The 24,503-nt window shown below is 38.4% G+C and overlaps 1 protein-coding gene across 1 annotated transcript in view; it reads right to left on the bottom strand.

Moving 5' to 3' along the window:
* The window catches only part of Tbc1d32 (TBC1 domain family member 32), a 172,757-nt gene that overhangs the window by 27,870 nt on the left and 120,384 nt on the right, over nucleotides 1-24,503 (bottom strand). The window contains exons 26-27 of the mRNA XM_050138090.1: nucleotides 21,182-21,307; nucleotides 13,836-13,919 (exon numbers count right to left, since the gene is read on the bottom strand). Of these exons, the coding sequence (XP_049994047.1) occupies nucleotides 13,836-13,919; nucleotides 21,182-21,307 (210 nt within the window). The remainder of the gene's footprint in view (nucleotides 1-13,835; nucleotides 13,920-21,181; nucleotides 21,308-24,503) is intronic.

The following is a 24,503-nucleotide window of genomic DNA, read 5'->3' on the forward strand; positions in this document are numbered from 1 at the left end:
ATAACCCCATGTATCTTATTGAATCACCAAGGCTTATAATTAGAATTCAACAGCAACACTAATTTCAGAATGCCCACAAACACATGGAAATTAAACAACGCTCACATAAATCACCAATGGGTTGAGGAAGAAATAAAGGAAAAAAAATTGAAGATGACCTAAAATTCCATGAAAATGACCATGCAACATACCCAAATTTATGGGACACAATGAAAGCAGTGTTAAGAGGAAAGTTCATAGCACTAAATGCCTACATAAAGAAGCTGGAAAAAAATCCCACACTAGTGAGTTAACAGAACACCTGTAAACTCTAAAACAAAAAGAAGCAAACTCACCCAGGAGGACTAGATGGCAGGAAATAATCAAATTGAAAGCTGAATTCAACAAAATAGAAACAAAGAAAACAATACAAAGAATCAATGAGACAAAGAGTTGGTTTTTTGAGAAAATCAACAAAATAGACAAACTTTATCTAAACTAACAAAAGGCAGAGAGAGAATATCCCAAATAACAAAATCAGAAATGAAAAGGGGAGCATAACAATAGATATGGAGGAAATCAAGAGAATCATCAGGTCATACTTCAAAAACTTGTACTAAAAAATTATACACAAAATTGGAAAACTTAAAGGAAATGAACAATTTTTTGGATAAATATCACTTACCAAAATTAAAGCAAGACCAGATACGCAAATCAAATAGACCTATAACTGCTAAATAACTAAAAACAATCATCAAAAGTCTCCCAACCAAAACGGCCCAGGACCAGATGGTTTCAGCACAGAATTCTATAAGATTTTTCAGAGGTGAACTCATTCCAATACTCCTCAAATTGTTCCACACAATAGAAACAGAAGGAACATTGCCAAACTCTTTTTACAAGGCTACAATTACCCTGACACCCAAACCACACAAAGACATTACTAAGAAAAAGAATTGCAAACCAAACTCACTCATGAACATTGATGCAAAAATATTAAAATACAAGCAAACCAAATTCAAGAAAACATCAGAAAAATCATTCACCATGACCAAGTAAGCTTCATCCCAGAGATGCAAATCAATGTAATCCAACACATAAACAAACTGAAAAAAAAACCATTATCATCTCATTAGATGCTGAAAAAGCATTATACAAAATCCAACGCCCCTTCATAATAAAGATCTTAGAGAGAGCATGGATACAAGGAACATACATAAGCATAATAAAGGCAATATACAGCAAGCCAACAGCCAACATCAAACTAAATGGAGAGAAATCTAAAGTGATCCCATTGAAATCAGGAACAAGACAAGGTTGTCTACTCTCTCCATATATATTCAATATGGTTCTTGAGGTTCTAGCTAGTGCAAAAAGACAACAAAAGGAAATCAAAGGGGTACAAACCAGAAAAGAAGTCAAACTCTCACAAAATTTGCTGATGGCATGATGGTTTACATAAGAGACCCCAAAACTTCTACCAAGGAACTTCTAAACCTCATAAACACCTTCAGTAATGTAGCAGGATACAAGATTAACACAAAAACTCAGTAGTTAGTCCTCATTTACACAGATGATAAATGAGTTGAGAAAGAAATCAGAGGAACATCATGCTTCAAAATAGCCACAAATATCATAAAATATCTTGGAATAACTCTAACCAAACAAGTGGAAGACCTGTGTGACAAGAACTTTAAATCTTGAACAAAGAAATTAAAGAACATGATACCAGAAAATGGAAGCTGTAGCATGCTCTTGGGTAGGTAGAATTAACATAGTAAAAATGGCACTCTTGCCAAAAGCAATCTACAGATTAAATGCAATGCCTATCAAAATCCCAGCAAAATTCTTCACAGTCCTTGAAAGAATAATATTCTACTGCATATGGAAAAGTAAAAAACCCAGGATAGCCAATACAATCCCGTACAATAAAGGAACTTCTGGAAGAATCACAATCCCTAACTTCAAATTCTACTACAGAGCTACAGTACTGAAAACAGCCTGGTATTGGCATAAAAAAAGACAGGAGGACCAATGTAACTGAATAGAAGACCCAGATATTAATCCACAAACCTTCAAACACCTGATTTTTGATAAAGAAGCAAAAAAATATAAAACAGAAAGCATATTTAACAAGTGGTGCTGGCATAACATGTAGAAGAATGAAAATAGATTCATATCTATCATCATGCACAAAACTCAAGTCCAAATGGATCAAAGACCTCCACATACAGCCAGCTACACTGAACCTTAGAGAAGAGAAAGTGGGAAATACACTTGAATGTACTGGCACAGAAGACCACTTTCTAAATATAAACCCCAGTAGCACAGACACTGAGAGAAACAATTAATAAATGGGACCTCCTGAAACTGAGAAGCTTCTGTAAAGCAAAGAACATGGTCAGGAAGACTAAACAGCAGCCTATAGAATGGGAAAAGAACTTCACCAACCTCACACCAGACAGAGGGCTGATCTCCAAAATATACAAAGAATTAAAGGAATTGATCATCAAAAGAAAAAATAATCCAATAAAAAAAATGAAGTACTGACCTAAACAGAGAATTCTCAACAGAGAAATCTAAAATGGCTGAAGGACACTTAAGGAAATGTTCAACATCCTTAGCCATCAGAGAAATGAAAATCAAAACAACTCTGAGATTCCATCTTACACCTGTCAGAATGGCCAAGATCAAAGACAACTTATGCTGGAGAGGATGTAGGGTAAAGAAAACACTCCTCCATTGCTGGTGGGAGTGCAAACTGATTCAGTCGCTTTGGAAACCAGTAAGGTGATTTCTCAGAAAACTAGGAAGCAACCTACCTCAATACCCAGGAATACCACTTTTGGGTATATACCCAAAGCATGTTCAATTATACCACAAGGGTGATCAACTATGTTCACAGCAACATTATTTGTCATAGTCAGAACCTAGAAAGAACCTAAATGCCCCTCAACCAAAGAATGGATAAAGAAGGTGTAATCCATTTACACAATGAAATACTACATAGTGGAAAAAAATAATGATACACACTAAATTAGCAGTCGAATGGATGGGTCTAGAAAACATCATATTGAGTGTGGTAACAGACCCAGAAAAACAAATATAATATGTACTCACTCATAAGTGGCTTTTAGACATAAAGCCACTTTATTATTTCAGAGAACCTAGACAACAAAGAGGACCCTAAGAGAGATATACATGGATCTACTCCACATGGGAAGTAGAAAAAGACCAGATCTCCTGAGTAATTTGGGAGCATGGGAACCATGGAAGAGGGTAGAAGGGGAGGGGGAGAAAGAAAGGGGAGCAGAAAAAAATCACTCAATAAAAACAACTTAAAAATAAATATTTATTTAAACACCCCACAAAAAAAGTATTGTGATCACCTGTTAAAACTAGAAAAGGGGTTGTGTGGTGCATCAGACAAGAGAAACTGAACGTTTGGACTGGTTCTTGGACATACTGAGCAAGTGAATATGAACAAATGCATAGTTGGGTCATGTTCAGAAATGAGCAGAAATTCTCTACTTCTCCCTGAAGAAAGCATAGTATCCAGACACAGAAATGAATCGTGTGAAGGGGATCATTCACAAATCAAACAGTGGCAGGGAGGAAGAAAAGCTAGATTTTCTGAGTTCTAGTATTATCGGAGTTTTCTGAGCATTGCATGTTGGTATATCTCAAACTACTGATGTAATCTATTTCAACTGCAGACTCACTCACTCCTTGTAATAAATCATTTCTGATAAAGTGAGGAACACTGTGAAGAAGTCATAGGGACAAATGATAAAATGAAATATCATACACTGAAAGAACTTTCCATGTAGTGTCAGAGATAAAATGTGTACACAGATAACTGATAAAGGTGTTTCAAAGCTCTCAGCGGAAGAAGAATGGTACAGATAAACCACTGTATGAACACTCCAGAGAGGAAGAGATTACTTCTAGCGGTTTAAGAAGTGGCATTTAAACTGAATCATGAAATATGAGTAGACTTTAGATCTTCAGAGATGGACAAGAACAAATTAAACGTCATTGCTATTGAATACAGACTCTGTAGACCAGCAACAATTGATCTTCACTGTCTGCAGTGAGAGCAACTAATTCCCCTGGTCTGCCTGTGCAATTCATGGCATGAGTCCCTGAGAGTCGCATGCCACAGGAACCACTCCAGTCCTTAAAAACTAGACTGGATACTCCCCACACCTGGAGTGGCCATTTTCTTACAGGAAAATAAAATAAAAATAAGTATTAATACTTAAAGGGGGAGGCAATGTTAAGATGGTTCAGTAGATTTAGTAGTCAGCACAATCTGGAGAATCTGAGAATGACCCTGGAACCCAAGTAAAGGGAAGAAGGGAGAGCCTACTCTGAAGACTGTCTCCTGATCTCCTTTCACGTGAGAACATGTGTGCCCCCATACCATAGAAACAGATATAACTCAAAATAGAATCCCCTTCTCTAAGATGCTGGGTTAATTTCCCCTTAAAGTATAACGGAGTTGTATTTGTACAGTCAAATTAGTTTATTTTGTCTCTAATGACAGCAATTAGGTTGTAGTTCATTTAGCTTAGCATTCTTGTTATTTATAATTCTCACTGAGTTGGTTGATACACTCGTAGTGGAAGAGATGATGAGCTCCACTCTTCCGGTAATAGATGATCAATCTATGGCAACAACAGATCACAGCAAGGGGAGTTATTCATTGGCATCTCTAGAGATTTACAGCTCCTGGGTATGCCATGTTGCTGTAAGGAACCATCAGGTCTCTGGTAGCAGGAAACACATGCATCAGAAAGGGAGGTAAGGAGGCAGTGCTAGGCTCAACACTGCTCTATATGCGAGCTCATTTCTGATCCTTTTCTGGCAGAGGTAAAAGCTTGATGTCCATTTCTATTACTTGGTACCAAACACACATAAGCAAACACATGCATATGCATGCATGCATGTACAGACACACACATATACACACACATATTTGTGTATATACACACCCATACATATTGTATATACACACACATTTCACTTCAATAGTTTTAGGGTCAACTTTTAAAACTAACATTATTTATATATTAACTATAATTTCTAATTTTCAGTTGATAATGTGTTTTTTTCTAATTTAGCCATAAGTTAAGTACATTCCTATGTATACTTACTACAGTGTAATCAGGTTAGGCCCATGTAGAAACTAGGAACATTCTTATGATTTGTGCACCTAAGGTTTATTTTTATGATGCACTATGTTTTAGCTTTCTATATTTAAAAAATGTAAACTTTTAGTGCTGTGCTGTGGGTAACAATGTCTGATTTGGAAAAGATTCAAGTTGTCTTGTGAAAATAAAACTGAGTATGTGAGATTTAAAATATAAAATTAAATTGTGATCATATGTGCTAATCATGAACAGATTGCTTGCCAATGATCATGTGATACAGTGACAATAATACGATTTCCATAATAGCTCTAAGTTACACAACCCTCACAAGCCTTGAAATTCTAGTATACATAGAACTGCTTTACCCAGCATGAGAAATAAAACTCCTTCACTGACCTTCACTGACACTTGAAATAATGCTAACGCTTTCCCTCTGGAAAATACAATGTTTTTACACTAGTTTGAAGCAGGATCCCATTGTGTAGACTGGGCTGACACTGAGGCCCCACAAAAACTCCTGCTTCACAGCCTCCTGAGTGCTGGGATTACAGGTATTCACTACCTCTACTGCCTTGGACAGCTATCTTAACAGGAGGAAGTTTGCAGTGGACTCCCCAAGCTTGTATTCTATGGGTCATGGTGGATCCCACCAAGGCCTCCATATGAATGGAGAGTGTTGGCAGAGGCTGCTTTTTTGGTCCCGGCTGCCCAGACGTGAAACAATCACACAGAAACGATATTATTTGCAATGCTGTTTGGCTAATAGCTTAAGCATATTTTTAGCTAGCTCTTATATCCTAAACTAACCCATCTCCATTAATCTGTGTATTGCCAATGGCTGTGGCTTTAAGGAGTAAAGTTCCATTTGTCTCCAGTGGGGCTACATGGCTTTTCTCAGACTCCACCGGTGGATGTTTGCCTTTGTTTAGAATGGTGGCTATAAGTTGTATAGATAATGGTCAGTAGAAAAGCTAAACAAAGGAGATTCCATTCACAGTTCTTGTTTTAAAAAAATGGGGGGGGGTGTAAAGTGCTGTACCCTATCAATTGAATTTTAATAAAATGCCAGTAGCCAGGCAAGAAGTAGAAGCAAGGTGAACAGGCAGGAAACAGAGGCGGGGCAAGGAGAAAAAAAGAATTCTGGGAAGAGAAAGAGTCAGTCTGCACTTGTCACCCAGACACAGGGAGGAAGCCAGACACAGAACAAGCAAGATGTGACTGCCTCGCTGAAAAAGGTACCAAGCAACATGGCTAACACAAATAAGAATTATGGGCTACTATAAGTTATAAGAGTTAATACGAAGCTTGAGCTAATGGACCAATCAGTTTATAATTAATGTAGACCTCTGTGTGTTTCTTTAGGACTGAATGACTGCAGGACCAGGAAGGACAGAAACCTCAGTCAACATCTGCCTGCTTTCTCCCAGCATTCAGTTTAGTTTTCCTGCCTAGCTCTATTCTGTTAAACCAGTGGCTGAAAGCAGCTTCTTTATTAACCAAATGGCAATTAAACATATTCAAAGCATACAGACAGGAATATCATATCATATCAGGAGAGGAGGATGCAGTTAAGGAACAAGGTGACAGATGTTGCCTCAAGTGACTAAGCCACCAAATGCTACATGAGGATCACGTTCTGTCACTCCCTCCTTATGCAGTTAAGGTGTTTCAGCTAAAAGGGGCTTGTTTGTAAGAGAGAAGTCCTTGACTTTTCTCTGGCTGAATAATTTACTTCTGAGGTCTATTTCTGTCCTAGATGTTTATAACTGTATATTCATGTAAAAAAAAAAAAAAACAAGCAACAAAACCTGCCATGTCCAAAGATAACAGCACCCAGTTATGGTTGTGCATCAACGCTCTCTGAGAAGCTCTCTAACAGTAAAGAGTCACAAGCTCCACTGCAGAGAAGTGGATTCAATTACAAAGGGGGAATCTTTGATTGTTTTATTGTTAGACTCCTACACAGTTATTTTTAGGGCTTAAAGCTGAGATCCACATTCTACACATGTAAAACTGAGATATGGGAACAAGTAGACAGTAATATTTACTATACAATTTTTACTTTAATGAAGGTTACAATTAATCTCAAAAGGCATTTTAAATGAGTTTTAAGTGGGTGCAGAGTATATCAAAATGAACAACAACTCCTTGATTATTTTTAAAGTATTATTGTGAAAAGATTTTTTAAAAAACTTTGATATGAATAAAATCCTACCAAAATGTTTTTTCTACATTTATTTTTTTCCTTAAAAAAGTCTTCAATACAGGGATGAAGAAGCCCCTCCCCCCAAAAAGAAATGGTTTCAGAACATGCATTAAAGAAAAAGCTTCAGTTATTGACTTGTATTTGACACATATTGGACACCTTTGTAAAAGGACATGAATATTGGCCTATAAAAGTTCCTATAAAGGAGACTTTCGTGTACAATCCTGGATTAAATGCCACTTACTGAACAAAAACCAAAATCTTTAGAAACAAAATTTTTAAAAAAATGGCAAAATCAATAAGAAAATGTATGATTAAAAAATAGGTATCTTGAATCAGGTATGGGATGATGCATTTCTGCAATTCCAGTAAGTAGGGGTCTGAGGCAGAAAGATTCCAGTCAAGACCACTCTGGGATATCAGCAACTTCCTCAACAAGAAAATAAAGTGAAATGAAAGTCTTAATGGGATTCTGAAGAATAACATTTACTGATATGCACAAGCAAATACAGAAGACATAACAGGCATCTGACACGGAGTAAGGAACACCCCAAAATAAACCTCAGTGAGTGTCAACAGAAAGCTCAGCTCCAGATGTCAGACTCAGCCAAAGAGCCCTAGTCCTAACACCCATGCTTGGTGGCTCACAACAGCCTGTACCTTCAGCTCTCAGAAATCTGATGCCCTCTTCTGGATCACGTGGGCATACATTCGTGTGGCAAAGTCTAAGACATAGAAGAGGGATTGTCCAATGACATCATGCTTAAGGCCTTTTAGATAACAATGTGACAAACTAATGTCTTAGTTTCATACAGAAATATTTAAAATAATCAACCATTTTAGCTATAAAGATACTCTGAAAGCAGAACAGCGACGAAAATAACTTAATATGGACTGCGGTCTCTCGTTCCCGGCGTGCATTCTCTTCTATTTTGGGCTTATGAAGCAAGCAGATATAGATGGAATTTCTTTTAAGAAAGTAAGTCTTTTCTGCCTCATACTTGACTGACATTGTGCAAATAAATAACTTTTCAGAAGAGTAAAGACTTTCTGCACTGGAGGACAAACCCATGGTTGGAGGAACCTTTACTGCACGGCTGCTTATGGAAACCCTGCTGTGTATATCCTAAGGTCCCAGAACTCACCACCCCAAGAGCGCAGCGTGCAACATGCCCTCTGCTCTCCCCTTCCTTCCCAGCGAGCCTGCAGGTGCTTTTGCTTATTTTCCAAACCGCAGTTGTGCTTACTTCTCAGCCCTATAAATTCAGTACCTTGTGACCGAGCAACCGCAAGCACCTTTAGTCCAAGCTTTGAAGGGAAAGGGTGTTTCTGTTTCCACATCTTGGTGGTACAATTACCCTTCTCTTTCAGCTCTGCTGCCTCACAGACAGCCAGGTACTCCTAGTCCTCCACCTGTTTCCTCCCTTCATCTTTCCGGACAGCAGTCAGCACCAATGGCCAATCCAGCTATCCCCATGTCTCTCGTCCACCTTCTCAGTGACAAAGGCACATTTCAAGTGCTAGTTTTAACGGTACCAGCACTGCACCTGAGACAAAGGAGCTATACCTGAAAATGTGAGTTTCCTTCTGTTCCCACCTCACTGTGTGCTACCACTGGTTTTAGGTGTGTGCTATCGAGCTTTCTTCGAACTCAGCTTCATACGATACACCCCCTTGAAAGTAGCGGACATTCACAAATATTAGGCAAGCCAAGAATGTGTTGGCCCAAAATTCAATCAAAATATAAAAGACATGTATATGCTTATATCAAATTAAAAGTCATATTTTAGATGCAGGAGCGATGACTCAGAAATTAAAAGCACCACTGCTGTTCTAGGTGACCTGGACTCAATTTCCAGCACCCATATGTTGCTCACAATTATCTCCAGTCCCAAGGGAGCCAACGTTTCCTCCTGGCCTCTAGGGGGCGCTGCACACACATGGTGTACATGTGTGCATACATATAATCACACAGGCAAAACACCAACACACAGAAAAATGTAATAATAAAAACAAAAAAACACCCCATTCTTTTAAAAAAGTTACATTTTAGGGGCTGGGGAGATGACTCAGCGGTTAAGAGCTCTGGGGGCTTTTCTAGAGGGCCTACATTAGCTTCTCTGTACCCAAATGACAGCTCCCAACTATTGCATGCCCAGTTCTGGCCTCTGTGAGTACCAGATATGCATGTGATTCATATACATAACACATATCCATAAAATAAAATACAACTGATTTCTAAAATTACATTTTAATAGCCAACAGTGAAATGATGGTATCTTTCTAGTCTATAGATAAATTAGTACCAGCAGAAGAGAATTTTATGAATCTATGCCTTTGTGAGGCTTATTCAATATAACACTGCAAAGAAGCAATTACAAAAGCAAAATACTTTGTGTGTGAGAGAGACTGGCGCTGATAAGAAATGAACATCTGTAAGGTTTGCGAAGATACCTACAGGGGTGTATCACCTACGGTAAGTGTGCTGAATGTTTATCTGTTTGTCCGTTCGTCTTTCTCTGAGAGGATAAACAATGGAACTAATTTGATTTTTCCAGATTTGCAGATTTTATAGTGAGCTGAGATCCTGAGGGAACTAACAACAGATGGATAGTTGTGTTGTTCTAATTTCAGCTACCTTGGGGCTTAGAAAACTGTCATTTTTTAAAAAGACAATCGATTTCTCACTTTAAGAAACACAGAAAAGCAGTGAATATGTCCAGAATTTGTTTTGAAGCATCGTTTATATTAAAACATGGCTCTTTCCAACTTGCAGTAATTAAAGGTAGATTTTACAATAGCAGCCATTGTTCTACCATCTAGAAGACACATGGGGATGAGGACACTTACCAGCTCTGAAAGAAGCCAGCACTCACTCACTGTACCACAATAAGTATCCAACAATCAGTCAACAGGAAGCCACTTAATTTTTGGCTTTCCTAGAAAGCTCTCATGGCTAACTGTTCAGCTAAACCCTTTCAATAAGTTAAATTCACATTCAGGGTGTTTCTGACCACAAAGGGCATTCAGTGACTCCAACATCTGAAATTTCACTCAGCACAGTTCAGAAATGTGACAGATAGGAAATATGTGCCCTTACATAATCAACCTTGATAAGTGTTTTGATAAGAAAAACACATCATCTTATTTTCATACTGTATGTGGAACATATGATCCAGCAGAACAACGTACCACAGCGAGCTGCTGAAAGCGGAGGTGACTACCCTTCAACCTGAAGATCTCCAGTCAAAGGAGCCCATGCCTTCAGAATCTTCCACTCCCTGCTTCAGGTGTCACTGCTAAACCCTGCTATGTTCTCAGGGAAGGTTTAAGACTTCTTCAGAAAATTACAATTTCCTTCCAAATTCATGTCTTCAAAAATCTTCCCAATTTATGATTTCTCTCCTTTATGTCTATGTTTCCTTGTTTTAAACATTAAGAGTATTCCTGCTTCAGAGGGTTTTTCGAGGGTCATACAATACAAAGTACGAAGACCCTCAGAATACATCTAAGACGAACGGAAGCTCAGGGGCTATCTGTTCCCTCTGCCTGACTTCATCTTTTCAAATCCCTTTCCTTTTCCATTTCATTGTCTTATACCTTCTTTTACTTTTCTCTCAGTTTGTCATTAGATGTAAGCAATTACTACAGAATCATCTGTGTGTTTATAAGTATCACTCTATTTGGACTCGTTTTGAAATTAAATTCATAAGAACAGAGACATTTACTGTTTGGGCTAGTTTTATGTCAACTTGACACACAAGCTACAATCATCTGAGGGAGGAAACCTCAACTGAGAAATGTTTCCATGAGACTGGGCTGTAGGCAAGCCTGTTTGGCATTTTCTTAATGATTTGGGAGGACCGGGCTCACCCCATTGTGGGTGAGGCTACCCATGGACTGTTGGTCCTAGGTGTTACAAGAAAACAAGCTGAGCAAGCTATGGGGTGCAAGTCAGTAAGCAGTACTCCTCCATGGCCTCTATATCAGTTCCTGTCTCTAGGCTTCTTGGTTTGGTTCCTGTCTCTGTTTCCATCAACAGAATGTGATTCAGGATATACAGGCCAAATAAACTCTTCCCACCAAGGTGCTTTTTGTCATGGTATTTCATCATACCAGTAGAAACCCTAATATACTTATATAACATCATATATAAGAGAGAAACTTCTTCATTTTGCTGTATAGTCAGTGCATCCTCTCAGTCGTTCAGAACATTGACCAGAGTCCTCCTTTCTCTTACATCTTATAGTCAACCTATTATTTGGTCTGGACAGTCATATATTCACAATGTACTCAGCATCCAAATGCTTCTTCCTACCTTCACTATTGGGGCCCACATATGAGTAGTCATAACTTTTCGTCTGGACCCCTCTGTTGTATCCCCTTTCCTCCTTCAGTCTTTTCTAACGGGAAAGCCATAGTAAGCTTATAAAATGCAAAGCACACAAATATTCATAACAAATAACTAGAAAAGTGTTAATACACAGCTATAATATGTGCTTGGTAAAAAAAAGGAATATGCAGTTATCTGGAACAGGAGAAAGTTGGCAGTGGTGTTAACAGCAGTATTCAATAAAAAAATAAATAAACTCAAGTCATGGAGAGAAAGAGATGACATCAGGAAAAATAAAAGAAGCAAAACAATTAAGAGACTCTACTGAGGGGAAGAAGTATAGGAATGAATAGATCCAGATTTGCATGCCAAGGATCACCCTTACTATCTGCACAGAATATCATTTTGCTGGGTGTGCGGCATAAATGTTTTATGACTATCCTAGGGAAGCTGAAACAGGAGGACAGGAAGTACAAGGCCAGCTAGTTGCACTGTGAAGATCTGTCTCAAACAAAACACAACCCCAGAGACAACAATAATGTATGTGTTAAACTATGAGCTGAAAATTGAAAAGCACGCAAAGGGTCTTTGATACCCTAGGCAAGAGATAATGCTGGCCTTAATTAACATAAAGAAGAACAATTAGGAACAGAATGGAATAAATCTGAGATGCAGCAGAGGTATAGTAAGAACACAGGAGTAGTACTGGAAGGCAAATATCAATGCTGACTTCTCAGTTTCCCATCTGGATGCACCTCCTACCAAGACGGGACACATACAAAGACAGCAGTCAATAGGTGCAAGGCAGTTATGGCAGACATGCTGAGGTTAAGGACTGTCATGGTAGCCAGCATCCAGCTACAGCTCTTAATTAGCAACTAGAAGTGTGGCAATGAAGCTGACAAAGCCAAAACCTCTGACTAGAAGATGGAAATTGTAAAATCATTAATTTATATGAGGTAGGTAAATGCTACTGTTTAATCTTATCTGAAATGAAATGTGAAGATTACTCCCGAATGAGAATTTTTAGAAGCAGAAACTTAAGAGGAGCCAGAAAGTTTGTTAAGTGACAGCTACAAGAAAATAGCATTTTCAGGAAAGGAAAGAAAAAAGCAGGGCAATTGCCCATGTGAATTTAGAGACTGACGGTACTCATGAGATCTGTACATGCTCAGGGCAGACAAACTCCCACCACAGAGAAAGGGCAGTAGGCATAAAGTCCTACTCTTAGCTAAGAAGCGATTGCCATTTGATAGCAAAGAGTAGAAAGAACGGTGTAAACCCTTGTAGGTCAATTCTCAGAGTATTTAAGAAACACGAATTGGACTCAATGTATTAAGAATGGTGGGCTATGTATAGCTGGGAGTAGTCAGGTGTGAATATGATCAAAATATATTGTAGAAAAGAGTATTATTTTCTAAAGGGACTGGAGAGATGGTTCAGTGGTTAAAAGTTCTTCCTGTTCTTGCAGAAGACCTGGATTTGTTCCCAGCGCTCACATGGTAGCTTACACACATTCTTAATTCCATTTCCAAGGGACCTAGTGCCTCTTTCTGGTCTCTGGGTACTAGAAAGATGGACAGACAGACAGAAAACATAGACACACACCACATACATACATACAGGCAAAACATATACACATGAAATGAAAATAATAATTATTTTATAAAAAGAAACAAAAGCTTAATGTGACTCGCCATTTTCAAGGTGAGGTCTTCAGAAGGCTATTAGGATTAGATGAGAGAAAGAACACACACACACTGACTGATGCTGACCAAATGATATGACAGGGAGACCAAAAAGCAAGAAGGCATCACCAGTTGCATTTCTTTGATGTTGGGACAGAATAATGGGTCAAAATAAACTTTTGCTATAACTTTCTTAAAATCTTACAGCAGACAAACACAGTAAGATAGTTATGAGCTGATGACATCAGGGAGGGGCATATGATAGAATCAGAAGAGCAGGCAATGCTACCAAGAAAAAAGTTTGCACTGGAGACCAGAAGCAGATGAAGGTCACAGCATCCCAGGTTGTGAAGCGAGAGGACTTTCAGATGGAAAAGCTTGCGCATATCAGCACTCAACACGCATGTCACTATAAAACAGCACCTACTTACAAGCTGAGCATCTTGCAAACATCACAATATTTAAAAAGATACCTGTGTACTCCACTGAAGGGAAGTAGCATTCAGAAGGGTTTTCGGTGAGATGAAGAACAAAATTTTCAAGTAGTTCTCCTAAAGCTGTAACAAACATGAGAGTAATTAGAATTTTAAAGGTCAAGAAGGAACAATGCTTGACAGTACATCCTGAGGTCATAGACTAGCGATGAGATTCTCCTGAGGAGGAGCAGAGGGAAAAGACAATGTGGTGAGAGAAGAATTAAAAAAAAAAAAGTCACCTGAAATCCACAGTTCTGAGGAGGTCAATCGAAAAGGCAGACTTCTATTAATATTCATGTTTCTGATTTCAGTTAAATTTTAATAACTTCTCTATAGACTTATTCAGTATATAACTATAAAGAAATTATCCATCATGCTTAAGATTACCTAAGGATTACTTCAGAATTTGTTAAATGTTTTTAACGCACTCATTAGGTTATCATAAGAAAAACAGTGAGCTCTAAGACCAGGATTACTGCACAGCTCATGCCGCTTTCACATCTGTCGTATGATGCCGTCTATACTTTGCGGCTGATGGTATCAGTTTGAGGACCAGATCAAACAAAGCATGCGCTCTCTGATTTTGAAGTGACAAACTGATTCCTTTCGAGGCTGATGTGATAACATCACAGCGTTTGCATATATCCTATGCTCCCGTAATCTTGAGTCACAATTGAAGAGTTTGCCCTTCTCACACTTAGACTACTAGCCATGACCTTTATTAACCGCATGGATCCTACTTTACATTCAAGTATATTTCAAACTTATAATTCTTCAAAGATCCACATGTAAAAACCAAATCACAAAAAAGAATGGTGTGGTTGCCAGTAACCGTAGAGAGCAAGCTATATAATATAATCTTGATGGCCAGAGATGAAGATGAAATGTTTTGATTCATTGAAATCTATTCATTATAAGATTCCAAAATGAAACAAGTATTTAAAAACATGAAACCCAATAGCCATGGCTTAAGAAATATTCCTGTGTACAGATTTGAGTTTGCAATTGCTTGGGCTGGTTCTATGTTTACAGACACAGGCATGAATCTACCATATTTCTGAAACTGTTTCAAATCTATTTCTTTTATAAATGCATATATAATATCCGCAGGTGAAAGTTTTTAACATCTATGTATATAAACTTTTGAGACATGTTTTGTAGAAGGACACTGTGATGAAGTTCGCATATAATTATTCTTAATTTCATGGTTAGGACTAACAATCTAAAGTGCAATAAACACAGTAACAAATATTGCTCAGAAACATCATTTTCAATGGAAATGTCCATTTAAACCTTCAATTATAATGTAATTATCTTCATTGAGCTCAGCTATATTTGTTGTGTGCTATGTATTTAAGTACAATGTCTGAAATAATGGAAAAATCAAAGCATATTGCTAAGCAATTACTGGTGTGAATTCTCTATTCAAACCACGCATGTTTTCTTCAAACACCAAGGAATTTGCTGCTGTTTCTGCACACAGGCTCATACATCAATCCACATGTTTCTTTGAACCTCCCAGCAGAAAGCACAGTATTTACCTGTGTGGGAGATATTAGATTTGCCACTGACACATGAGGTTGAGCAGGTCCAGGCCAGTTCAAAGGAGAGGAGAGAAAAGCACAAACCTGTATCGCTTGCTACAATGGAAACAAAGTGAGACGGGAGATTCTACTTTCTAACCCTCCAGCTACCAGGGAGCAACTTCTAAAATCTTATTTTTGTTTTTGCATTTATTTTTAGAAATAATATTCTCAAAATGCCAGCAAAATCTCCCCAAACCAAAAAAGTATCAAAGGTCACCAACATCCTAGCTTTGGTGAAAGATGCTAAAACTGAGGGCGCAAGAAGCAATTTTAAACAAGTTAACTAGAGAATATTGCTCTGAAAGCCAACTACGGAATACTGTTTTGTTTAAAGTGTATATTAATCTTAAATGACAGATCTGAACTTTCTATAAAGAATTTTCAATTTTGGCCTTTCTACCTTTAATTATTCCTGATCTCTGGGGTCAGAACGTAGTTAAAAGACTCTAGTATTATATTTACATAATCTTAAAAGAGCATAGGGGTTTTCTTAGATGAAAACTGAAGGCAGAGACTGAAGAGTACTTAGGTTTTGGCTTCAATTATCTCTTGACCATGCCACACCCCAACCCTGATCCTACCATATGTTAGTATTGCCCCAAATTCACATATTACAAGATAATTAATCCCCACTTTTGTGGGATAATCTTTTTGTACACCGTGGAGATGTGTCTTTGCAAAGAAGCATTCTAATTGGTTTACTAAAGAGCTGAATGGCCTATAGGTAGGCAGGAGAGAACAGGCAGGACTTCCAGGGGGAGGGAGAGGAAGGTGAGAAAGAATCTGGGTATGCAGTTTTGCTAGCAGGCTCAGAACAAATGGATGTGCCTAATGAGGGGAGGTAACCGAGACACGTAGAACATAGACTTAATAAAAATGGGATGACTTAAGTTATAAGAGCTGGTTGGAAACAAGCCTGAGCTAAAGGATACGCTTTCATAATTAATAAGTCTCCATGTTATTTGGAGGCTGGCGATCCAGAGTCCAATAAGAAAGCCTGCTACACCCCACCGAGTCTAAGGCTGCTATGGACAACTGGTCACAGCTGGGGGAGGGACATTCAGTTTTCTTCAGGAGAAGGGGAATCAGAGGAACAGAGGGAGGTAAGGGAGAGGAGGCCAGCCTAAGAAATTGGGAGGAAAGGGTAGTGCGGGGAGAGGAATGGGAGGTAGATTTGAACAAACATATTGTACAAATATTAGATAAAATATATTTTCAAAGACATGAAACATCTGGGAAGTGCGCAAGCCAGGAGAGCCCTGCCCTTATGATGAGACCAGCACCTTTACAAAGTGGCTAAGGAGCAGCATGGCCCACTTCCATCAGGAGAGGAGGCAGCGAGCATTCAGTCTCCGAAGCAGACAAGGAGCCTATCACCGGATCTGCCTGAACCCCGACCTCTGTCTACCCAGCTTTCAAAACAGTGAGAAAGAAATTTATGGTTTTAAAGTTACCGAAAACTAAGTCACCATCACCACAGCAACTGGTTCTGAAACAAGAACAACACAGTGCGTGCCAACACCTAAGCGTCTGCTGGATTCACCGTGCAGACACACTGAGAAATGATTGCATGACTGTGATCTCGTCATAGCATATGTGAGCTACACATCAGTCCAGTTTTCTCCCTATTACCCTGCAGGTGGAGGCCAGGTATGTTGTTCCTCAGACCCTTGCATGTGCAAGAATCTATTCTTTTCCCTCAAATCTCCACTCCCCAAAATTAGAATCCTAAGTTTGTAAGAACCTAGACTGTACAACCCTATCTAGTTTTTAGTACAAATTATTGTATGTACAGCCATCCTGTGATTCTCAGTCTTTTCAAGTTGTCCATCTTCATTTTTTCATTTAAAAGTCTTTCCTATCATCACAGACTCACGAGTAGTAGGGAAACCAGAAGGGAGAGAATGTCCTTTAGCCGTGCTGTAGGGCGGCCGTGCTTTAGATGAGATCATCCAGACCTCTCTTCAGTTTTGAAGGTAATTTCAGTGTGCTGATTAAGGTTCCACTTCCAGCTGACCTCCTTCTGTCCTGAGAGGTCACCTGTCCTCTGCATTGCTTACCCTAAGTTGGAAAGGCACTGACTCTCTTGGCTTCTAAGACTTTCTTGGCTTGCTTTTGAAACTCTGACATGGGGTTCCATGCGCTTCTCCACTTAGGGTCTCCTCAGGTCTTATAAGAACAGCTCTCTTAACAACCCAATCACCATTTCTCTGAGATCTAAAAAGGATGTTACCCTTACCCTGGTTCCTCCACTTTCACTGTACCTTTCTAACAGTGTACAGCAGCCGACTCTCACCCCTGTGAATATCTTATCTTTTTTCCTAAATAAGGGACTTTAAGAGGCCAGCAGAGGCTGCTCTCTCAAATCCAGATTTAGGGTGAGACAGCCAGCAGCCAGTCCTTGGTAGAATGCAAAACAGTTTGCTTTAATTTTACAATCATGTGGTTGGTCTTTTCACCTCATGAATCTCAGGTTTAAAATTTTCTGATGTAGGATTCCCCTCTGTAGGCTATGAATATGTTTTACTACCATTGGTTAATAAAGAAGCTGCTTTGCCTTATACCCTGGCAAAATACAGTCAGGCTGGAAGAGATATATAAAGAGAGTAGGTGGGGTCAGAGAGATGCCATATAGCTGCTGAATGAGAAAGATGCCAGAAGGCTGGAACTTAACCAGTAGGCCATAGCCTCATGACGACACACAGATTAAAAGAAATGGGTTAAGATATAAGAGTTAGCCAGGAATATGCTTAAGCTATTGGCCAAGCAGTGTTGTAATTAATATAGTTGCTGTGTGCTTATTTGTTTTTGGATATCCAGTAACAAACAAGCAGTCTCCACCTACAAATTCTTTCTATACTTTTGTTGTCCCAGATGATCTTTCAGGACATAAATATTGAGCCTGGATCAGAACGATTTCCCATACTGTTTCCATGGGACAAGAAGTTAACTTTCTAAAAGTCTTCTGCCTTTAGGAAGCTGTCCCTTTTTTTTTTTTTTTTTTTTTTTTTTTTTTTGGTTCTGTAGTCAGAGAAAGCAGGGTTTTATTGCTCCATTCTATTTTCCTGCATCTCTTGTCATTCTCAATCAATCAGGCTAAGATATATGAATCGAAAGAAAACACAAAAAAATTTATTTCCATGGATCCTAAGCAGACAGCTTGCCTTCTGTTTTCTAGGGTTTTTCATTTGTTTGTTTGTTGAATTCTGTATGTGGGATGCCCAGGGCTGAAAAGAAAAAAAAAATCTGACCCACCTTCCAAAAGTCAGGGTCACGTTTGAACCTCTTTTCACAGTTTTATTATGTAGATCCTTTAAAGACTAAAGCCATGCCTGTCACATAAATCATTCTGCAATATGTTCTTCTTTTATTGCGACCTGCTTGGAAATTGTTTTTAGGGTAAGGCTACGAAGTAAGCACAGGGCATTCTCTATGCTAAGCAAGTGCTCTAGAACTAAGATATTACTCTTAAAGTCCAGAAATCTCTTCAGAAAAGGCACTTTCAGGTCGTGTCTAACGACCAGAATTCAGTTCTCGGGACCCATATGATAGAAGGAGAGAACTGACTCCCACAAGTTCTCCTGGCTTCCATCGTATGTTATGTCAGTCACATATCCTACTTCTCCCACCCGATCGTGCACAAGTACATGCATACATATACATACATATATACACATATATACACACAGGAATACAATATAATTTTTAAACCTAGAAATAATCACTGAATAAAAAATTATAAAAAAAATTTGTGCCCTTATTTTACTTATTTAAAATGATTTAAACTGATTGAAAAGTCATTATACCTGCAATCCTAGAGCTTTAGATGCTCAGATACCAGATTTTTAAGAGTTTTGGGTTAGTCTACATTACATAGCAATATCCTATCAAAAAAATCATGTATTAAATAATAGCTATCCAGTTGCTGAATAAAAAGTACTTTAGTTATAAAGATAGTATCTTGTATAAGTTATTAGGCTGTAAGTCATGAAAATTCAGAAATTTGAGATTTAAATATATTATGTGTGTATATATTTATACATAAATATATAATATTAATATATATGGGTGGTGTTTACCATATACAACCAAAGTTCCCAATATTAACTATTAAATACATTGTATGTGTGTTACAGTGACCAACTCAAACTGTAATAAGCACACACAGGAATTTCAGTTATGAGCTAAGTCATCAATCAATATCAATGAAAAATAGAAAAAATATGTGTAGAGCAGATATTAAACTGTATAACAATTAGATCACTAACAAAAGATTAATGGGAGATATTGATTAGAAAAAATGAAGAAAATGATGCTTTAATAGAGATGACTCTAGAATATCAGAGGCAAGAAGTTAGGAGTACCACATCTGGGGTCGATTCAGTTTCAGAATCAATACCGCATCTGGGGTTGACCTGGAACTGGATTGCTCACAATGTACAGACACTAAAACATTGAGTAGCAAAGCCAAAGGAACACCAAGTCAGGTAATGTACTGAGACTCTCCTGACAATGATCTAGGAAAAAACAAAAACAATAAACACCAAGAGATTTCTGGAATGGTTTGTATCCTAATGAATAAAAAGTCTAGTAACAAAAGTCACATCTGAGATTCAACCAGTGAAATACAGCACCCCTGTGTTTCCTTCTGGCACTGAAGAGTTAATCAAATGGAGGAAAGCAAGTGGAGTTACTGTGACCTTAAGACAGTCAAACAAACAAACAAAAAATGTTCCAGAACGGTGTTGTTTTGTGGGTGGAAAGATTCAAACCAAGAGTAAGGCTGAGGAGGGGTAGAATCTGAGCTCTATTTTCTTAAACACTGACATTTCTGTGGGGTCAGGGGAGATCCTGGGCCATTTGAACCATCATTGCACCTAGGGGCTGGGAGGGTAGAAACACGCAGCTGTCCATCCCCATAGCTTCCTCCATCCTCTCAGAAGCTTAATGTCCAGAAGGACACAGACAAAGACAAGGAACCCACATTCAAAACACGGAGAAGTTTTCTCATCTAGTCGCTGGGAAGATAATCAGGTTTAATTAAATTCCAAATACTATTTATTAATAGATTCCTCTCCATTCCTTTGCCAGTAAAAAAAAAAAAAAAAAAGGCAGCACCCACCCACTGTGGAAAAAGTAGAGTCAGCGAGCAGGTGCTCAGGCTGCTAGCTGTGTCTCCTTTTCTCTTCCCTTCTTTCATCTGGACCTTTTTATTCAAACAGAAATTTAAAACTAACTCATTCTCTCATAATTATAAACATGTTAACAAATGGGTAGACTATTGTATATTATGAAGCATTACAAAAATGTCTTAAAGAAAAATTCAGAATAGGTTAACATACAAAGGGTAATTTACAAAGCTTTAAATTACCTAACTGTAGGTCACTCACATTTAGAATCCAAGCTATCAAAGACTGCAGAGGTAGACTATGTATGTGTGTAGAGTGATTTTGTGTGTGTGTGTGTGTGTGTGTGTGTGTGTGTGTGTGTGTGTGTGTACAAAGTATATCAAGTGTTTTTGTAAAGAGTTTATCTTCAAAACTGGCTCTCCTCAGAAACAGATAGTGTATGTAGGGAGTGGAATTCTTTGGCCTTTGGTTCTTTTAGAATCACAGGTCCGGAGAGAAAGAGGGAGGCAGTGGACTTTCCCAATTAGCATTATGTTTCCTGAACACACAGGTAGAAATCTGCAGGAGCCACAGCGTCTGCTAAAATAATTTTCTGCAGGCAGATCCCAGTAGAAAACAGCACACTCACCACCTCCACTGACTGCATCCGGCTTGGACTTCATTGTTTTACAGAACTGTCTTCGGCAGTTTTCTATCCACTCAGTTTGTTTATCAGACATTTTGAAGCAGGATAACAGTTTTCCGATATCACTGTCTAGGAAGAAAAACAACATGGTAGAATATTACAACTAGATAGAATCAAACATCCATACTGAAGCGAACAGGGTTAACAGTAACACTAATAACAAAATAAAGCAATGATAACTTCTTACAAGGAAATGACAGCATTCCACTCTGTATACTGGAGCCATTGAGTAAGGTAATTGAACATCAGTAATATTATATCACAATTAACAATTATCAGAATGGCCACTAAATGGCTAACAGGCAAACCACATGCACACATAGCACCACAGCACACAGCTACATGGGATATTTCACATGCAGGACAGGAAAAAGTGAGCAGGAAACATGTTCCTGCCTCCGACTCCAAAGCACTGGGGCTATAAGTGTGTGCCTTCATGCCCAGCTCCAAACAAAAACGATCACCTTAGAAAATTAAGATGATATACAAGTAACTCCCTGCCAAAAAATATCCGATATTATTTTTAAAAATTAAAAGCAAAGCTGCAATCATCATGAAATTAAAAATGTGGCCAACATCAAAAAAATATGTAAAAAGAGCAATGTGACATGTAACTAGTAAAAGAATCAATTAATGAAAACAGATTCTCAGAAATAAATGTTAAATTCAATGAGAGATTCAGAGAAACATAAAAAGGAAATAGTTAAATAGAATGCAGCCTGTTATTAAATATGGACCTCCTACTCAGTAAAAAGAAAGCAAATAGCATTTGCATAACAGCCTTTATAAATCTTGACTCATTATTTTGAGCAGAAAGGAAGAGGTACAGAGACCATATCCTATACAGTTCTATTTGGTGAAATGCTAGCACTGGAAGAATGATCTTAGAGTAAGCCATGGTTCTCAGGTGGGTGCAGTTTTGCTCCAAGAGGGCATTTGGCAATAGGTATCTGTTGTCACAACTGAGAAAGTGGAAGGAGAGATCCACTGGCACCTGATGGGCAGAGGTCCAGAGACGCTGCTAAAATCACTACATGACAAAGTACAACACTCTGGCTTCCTCCAAAATCCCACTTTCTAAAATACTAATGGTGTTAAGGCTGGGCTGAGGTTGAGAAGTACCAATTCACAGTAATGGAAAAGGGCCATCCGTGACTAAGGAAAAAGAAAAGATGACTGTGGGTGAGAGAGGCTTGCTCTGAGGTCATGAGAAAACATTGTGTTTTGTTTGTGGTTATATAGTGGTTATATACCTAGAGATACTTGTCAAATTTCAAAGTATTTTCTTTAAAAGAGTGCATTTTATCATATATAAAAATTACATATTGTGTGGATGTGGATGTTTACAGATAATTAAAAGCCAATGACTAATAAAATTGAATGCCTCTCAAACATTAGTAGCTCTAGGTCACAATGTGACGTAACATTTATATTGGAACTGACTAATATTTTATTAAAGGAACACGCTTATATAGAATTCTCACTTACAAGAATGTAAAGGAAGCCAGAAGCGAAATCTCATGCCAATAATCCCAGTGTTCCAAGGATGGCAGCTAAGAAGTTACCGAGGATGTATCTTTCACTCATGGTCAGCTTTGGACCCTATCTTCCTGTTTCCTTGGTAATAACCAGAAAGTTAAACATCACAGTGGCACTTTCTTAATCCAGCATTAAAAACTGGAGATATACTGGCCTTAGTGAAGCCCACTAAAAAAAAGCTACTCCTTCCTGGTCAAAAGAATAGATTTTGAGTTCTACTTGTGACCTGCATGGAGACATGACATTCCAATCTGCTGAAAGATTAGAATGTTACAGAGCATTACCACCTCCTTTGGAAGCTAATACATCTGGACCTGTCAATCTGCTGATTTACCTGAAGCTGTGCTACAGAGGTGGAAGGAATAATTATCCCCTTAATGAGATAATGTACCTTTCCTTCCCAGAGGCCCCTCTCTTAAGTTTACAGGGCTTCTGTTAAATAGCACTGCAAAGTCTCAGTTTTTTTTTTGAGTCTTGACTCAAAAAGCTTAACTTTTCCTTCTCATTTCTCTACCTCTTTTTTCAGGTACTGGCCAGCAGCCTCCGCAAGCTTTCATTACCACTCTGTGCTTTCTCAGTCTTTCCTGAAGTCTCCGCTTCCGCCATGCAGCTACCTGCTGACCTCCATTGCTGAATGTGTTGCACTGATTAGACCCTAACTTCCTTTCTCTTTCCCATCTCCCTCCTCCTGGCTGCTGCCAAGAATTAAAGGTTGCCTGGCCTATAATTTTGCTCCCAAACTTTAACAAAATTGTTCTTGAGCTTCATTAAAAATTGAAATTCAATAATTAGCAAATAAGACTAAGAACCTAAAAGGGAACCCCAATTTCCTTGGCAACACTCAGACTTCTGAGGCTGGTAGGGTTGGCCCAGGTTCAAGGCCATCCTAGAATACACGGTAATTCTCAAGACAAACAAACAAAAAACTCCAGTAGCACCAAGGAAATCCTTAATTATTAAATAACAGTAAATTATGTTTTCATTCCCAGCACCCACAGCTGTCCCTCCAGCCACAAATAAATAAATAAATTATGTTTTCATAAATACATTTTCTCTATCCCTTTTCAACAATTTACTTTTTAAGGCAGTGAATTTTACATGGCATGGGCTGGTCTCAGACCTGATCTGCTTTGCCTAGACCTTCAAGTCCTGAGATTAGAAGACTGGGCCACTGTAGTGGTTTGAGTGACAGTGTCCCCCATAGGCACAAATATCAGCATAGTTGGTCTGGGTTACTGGCACTATTTGGGAAGGCTTAGGAGGTATGCCCTTGTAGTTGGAGAGTGTGGCACTGTGAGTGAACTTACAGGTTTAAAAGACTCCTGCCATTCCCCATGCACTCTGCTTCCTGCTTGTGATTTAAGACATGAACATTCAGCTTGTTGATTTAGCTGCCATGGTTGTATCCCCCCCCCCCCCCGCCGTGACAGACTCTTTACCTCTGGAACCATAAGCCCAAATAAATCTTTCCTTGTCATGGAGTTTTATCACAGCAATAGAAAACCTAATTAGCTTAAGAAATTTGATAGGACATTTTTATAATTTTGGCTGATTTTTTGGTACAATACAAGGGCCTGAAAAAAATTAATCTTAAAATAATATATACATACAAACGTATATATGTATATATTCTAAGTCACTCAGTATAAAATTCCAATATTGACTTATACCATTTTAATAGCAGATAACTCCATGTAATTGTAATGCTATAATATTTCTAAAAACT

Source organism: Alexandromys fortis, unplaced genomic scaffold (assembly GCF_014885135.2).
Source record: "Alexandromys fortis isolate MF-2015 unplaced genomic scaffold, M_Fortis_MF-2015_v1.1 scaffold_14, whole genome shotgun sequence".
Taxonomy (NCBI): domain Eukaryota; kingdom Metazoa; phylum Chordata; class Mammalia; order Rodentia; family Cricetidae; genus Alexandromys; species Alexandromys fortis.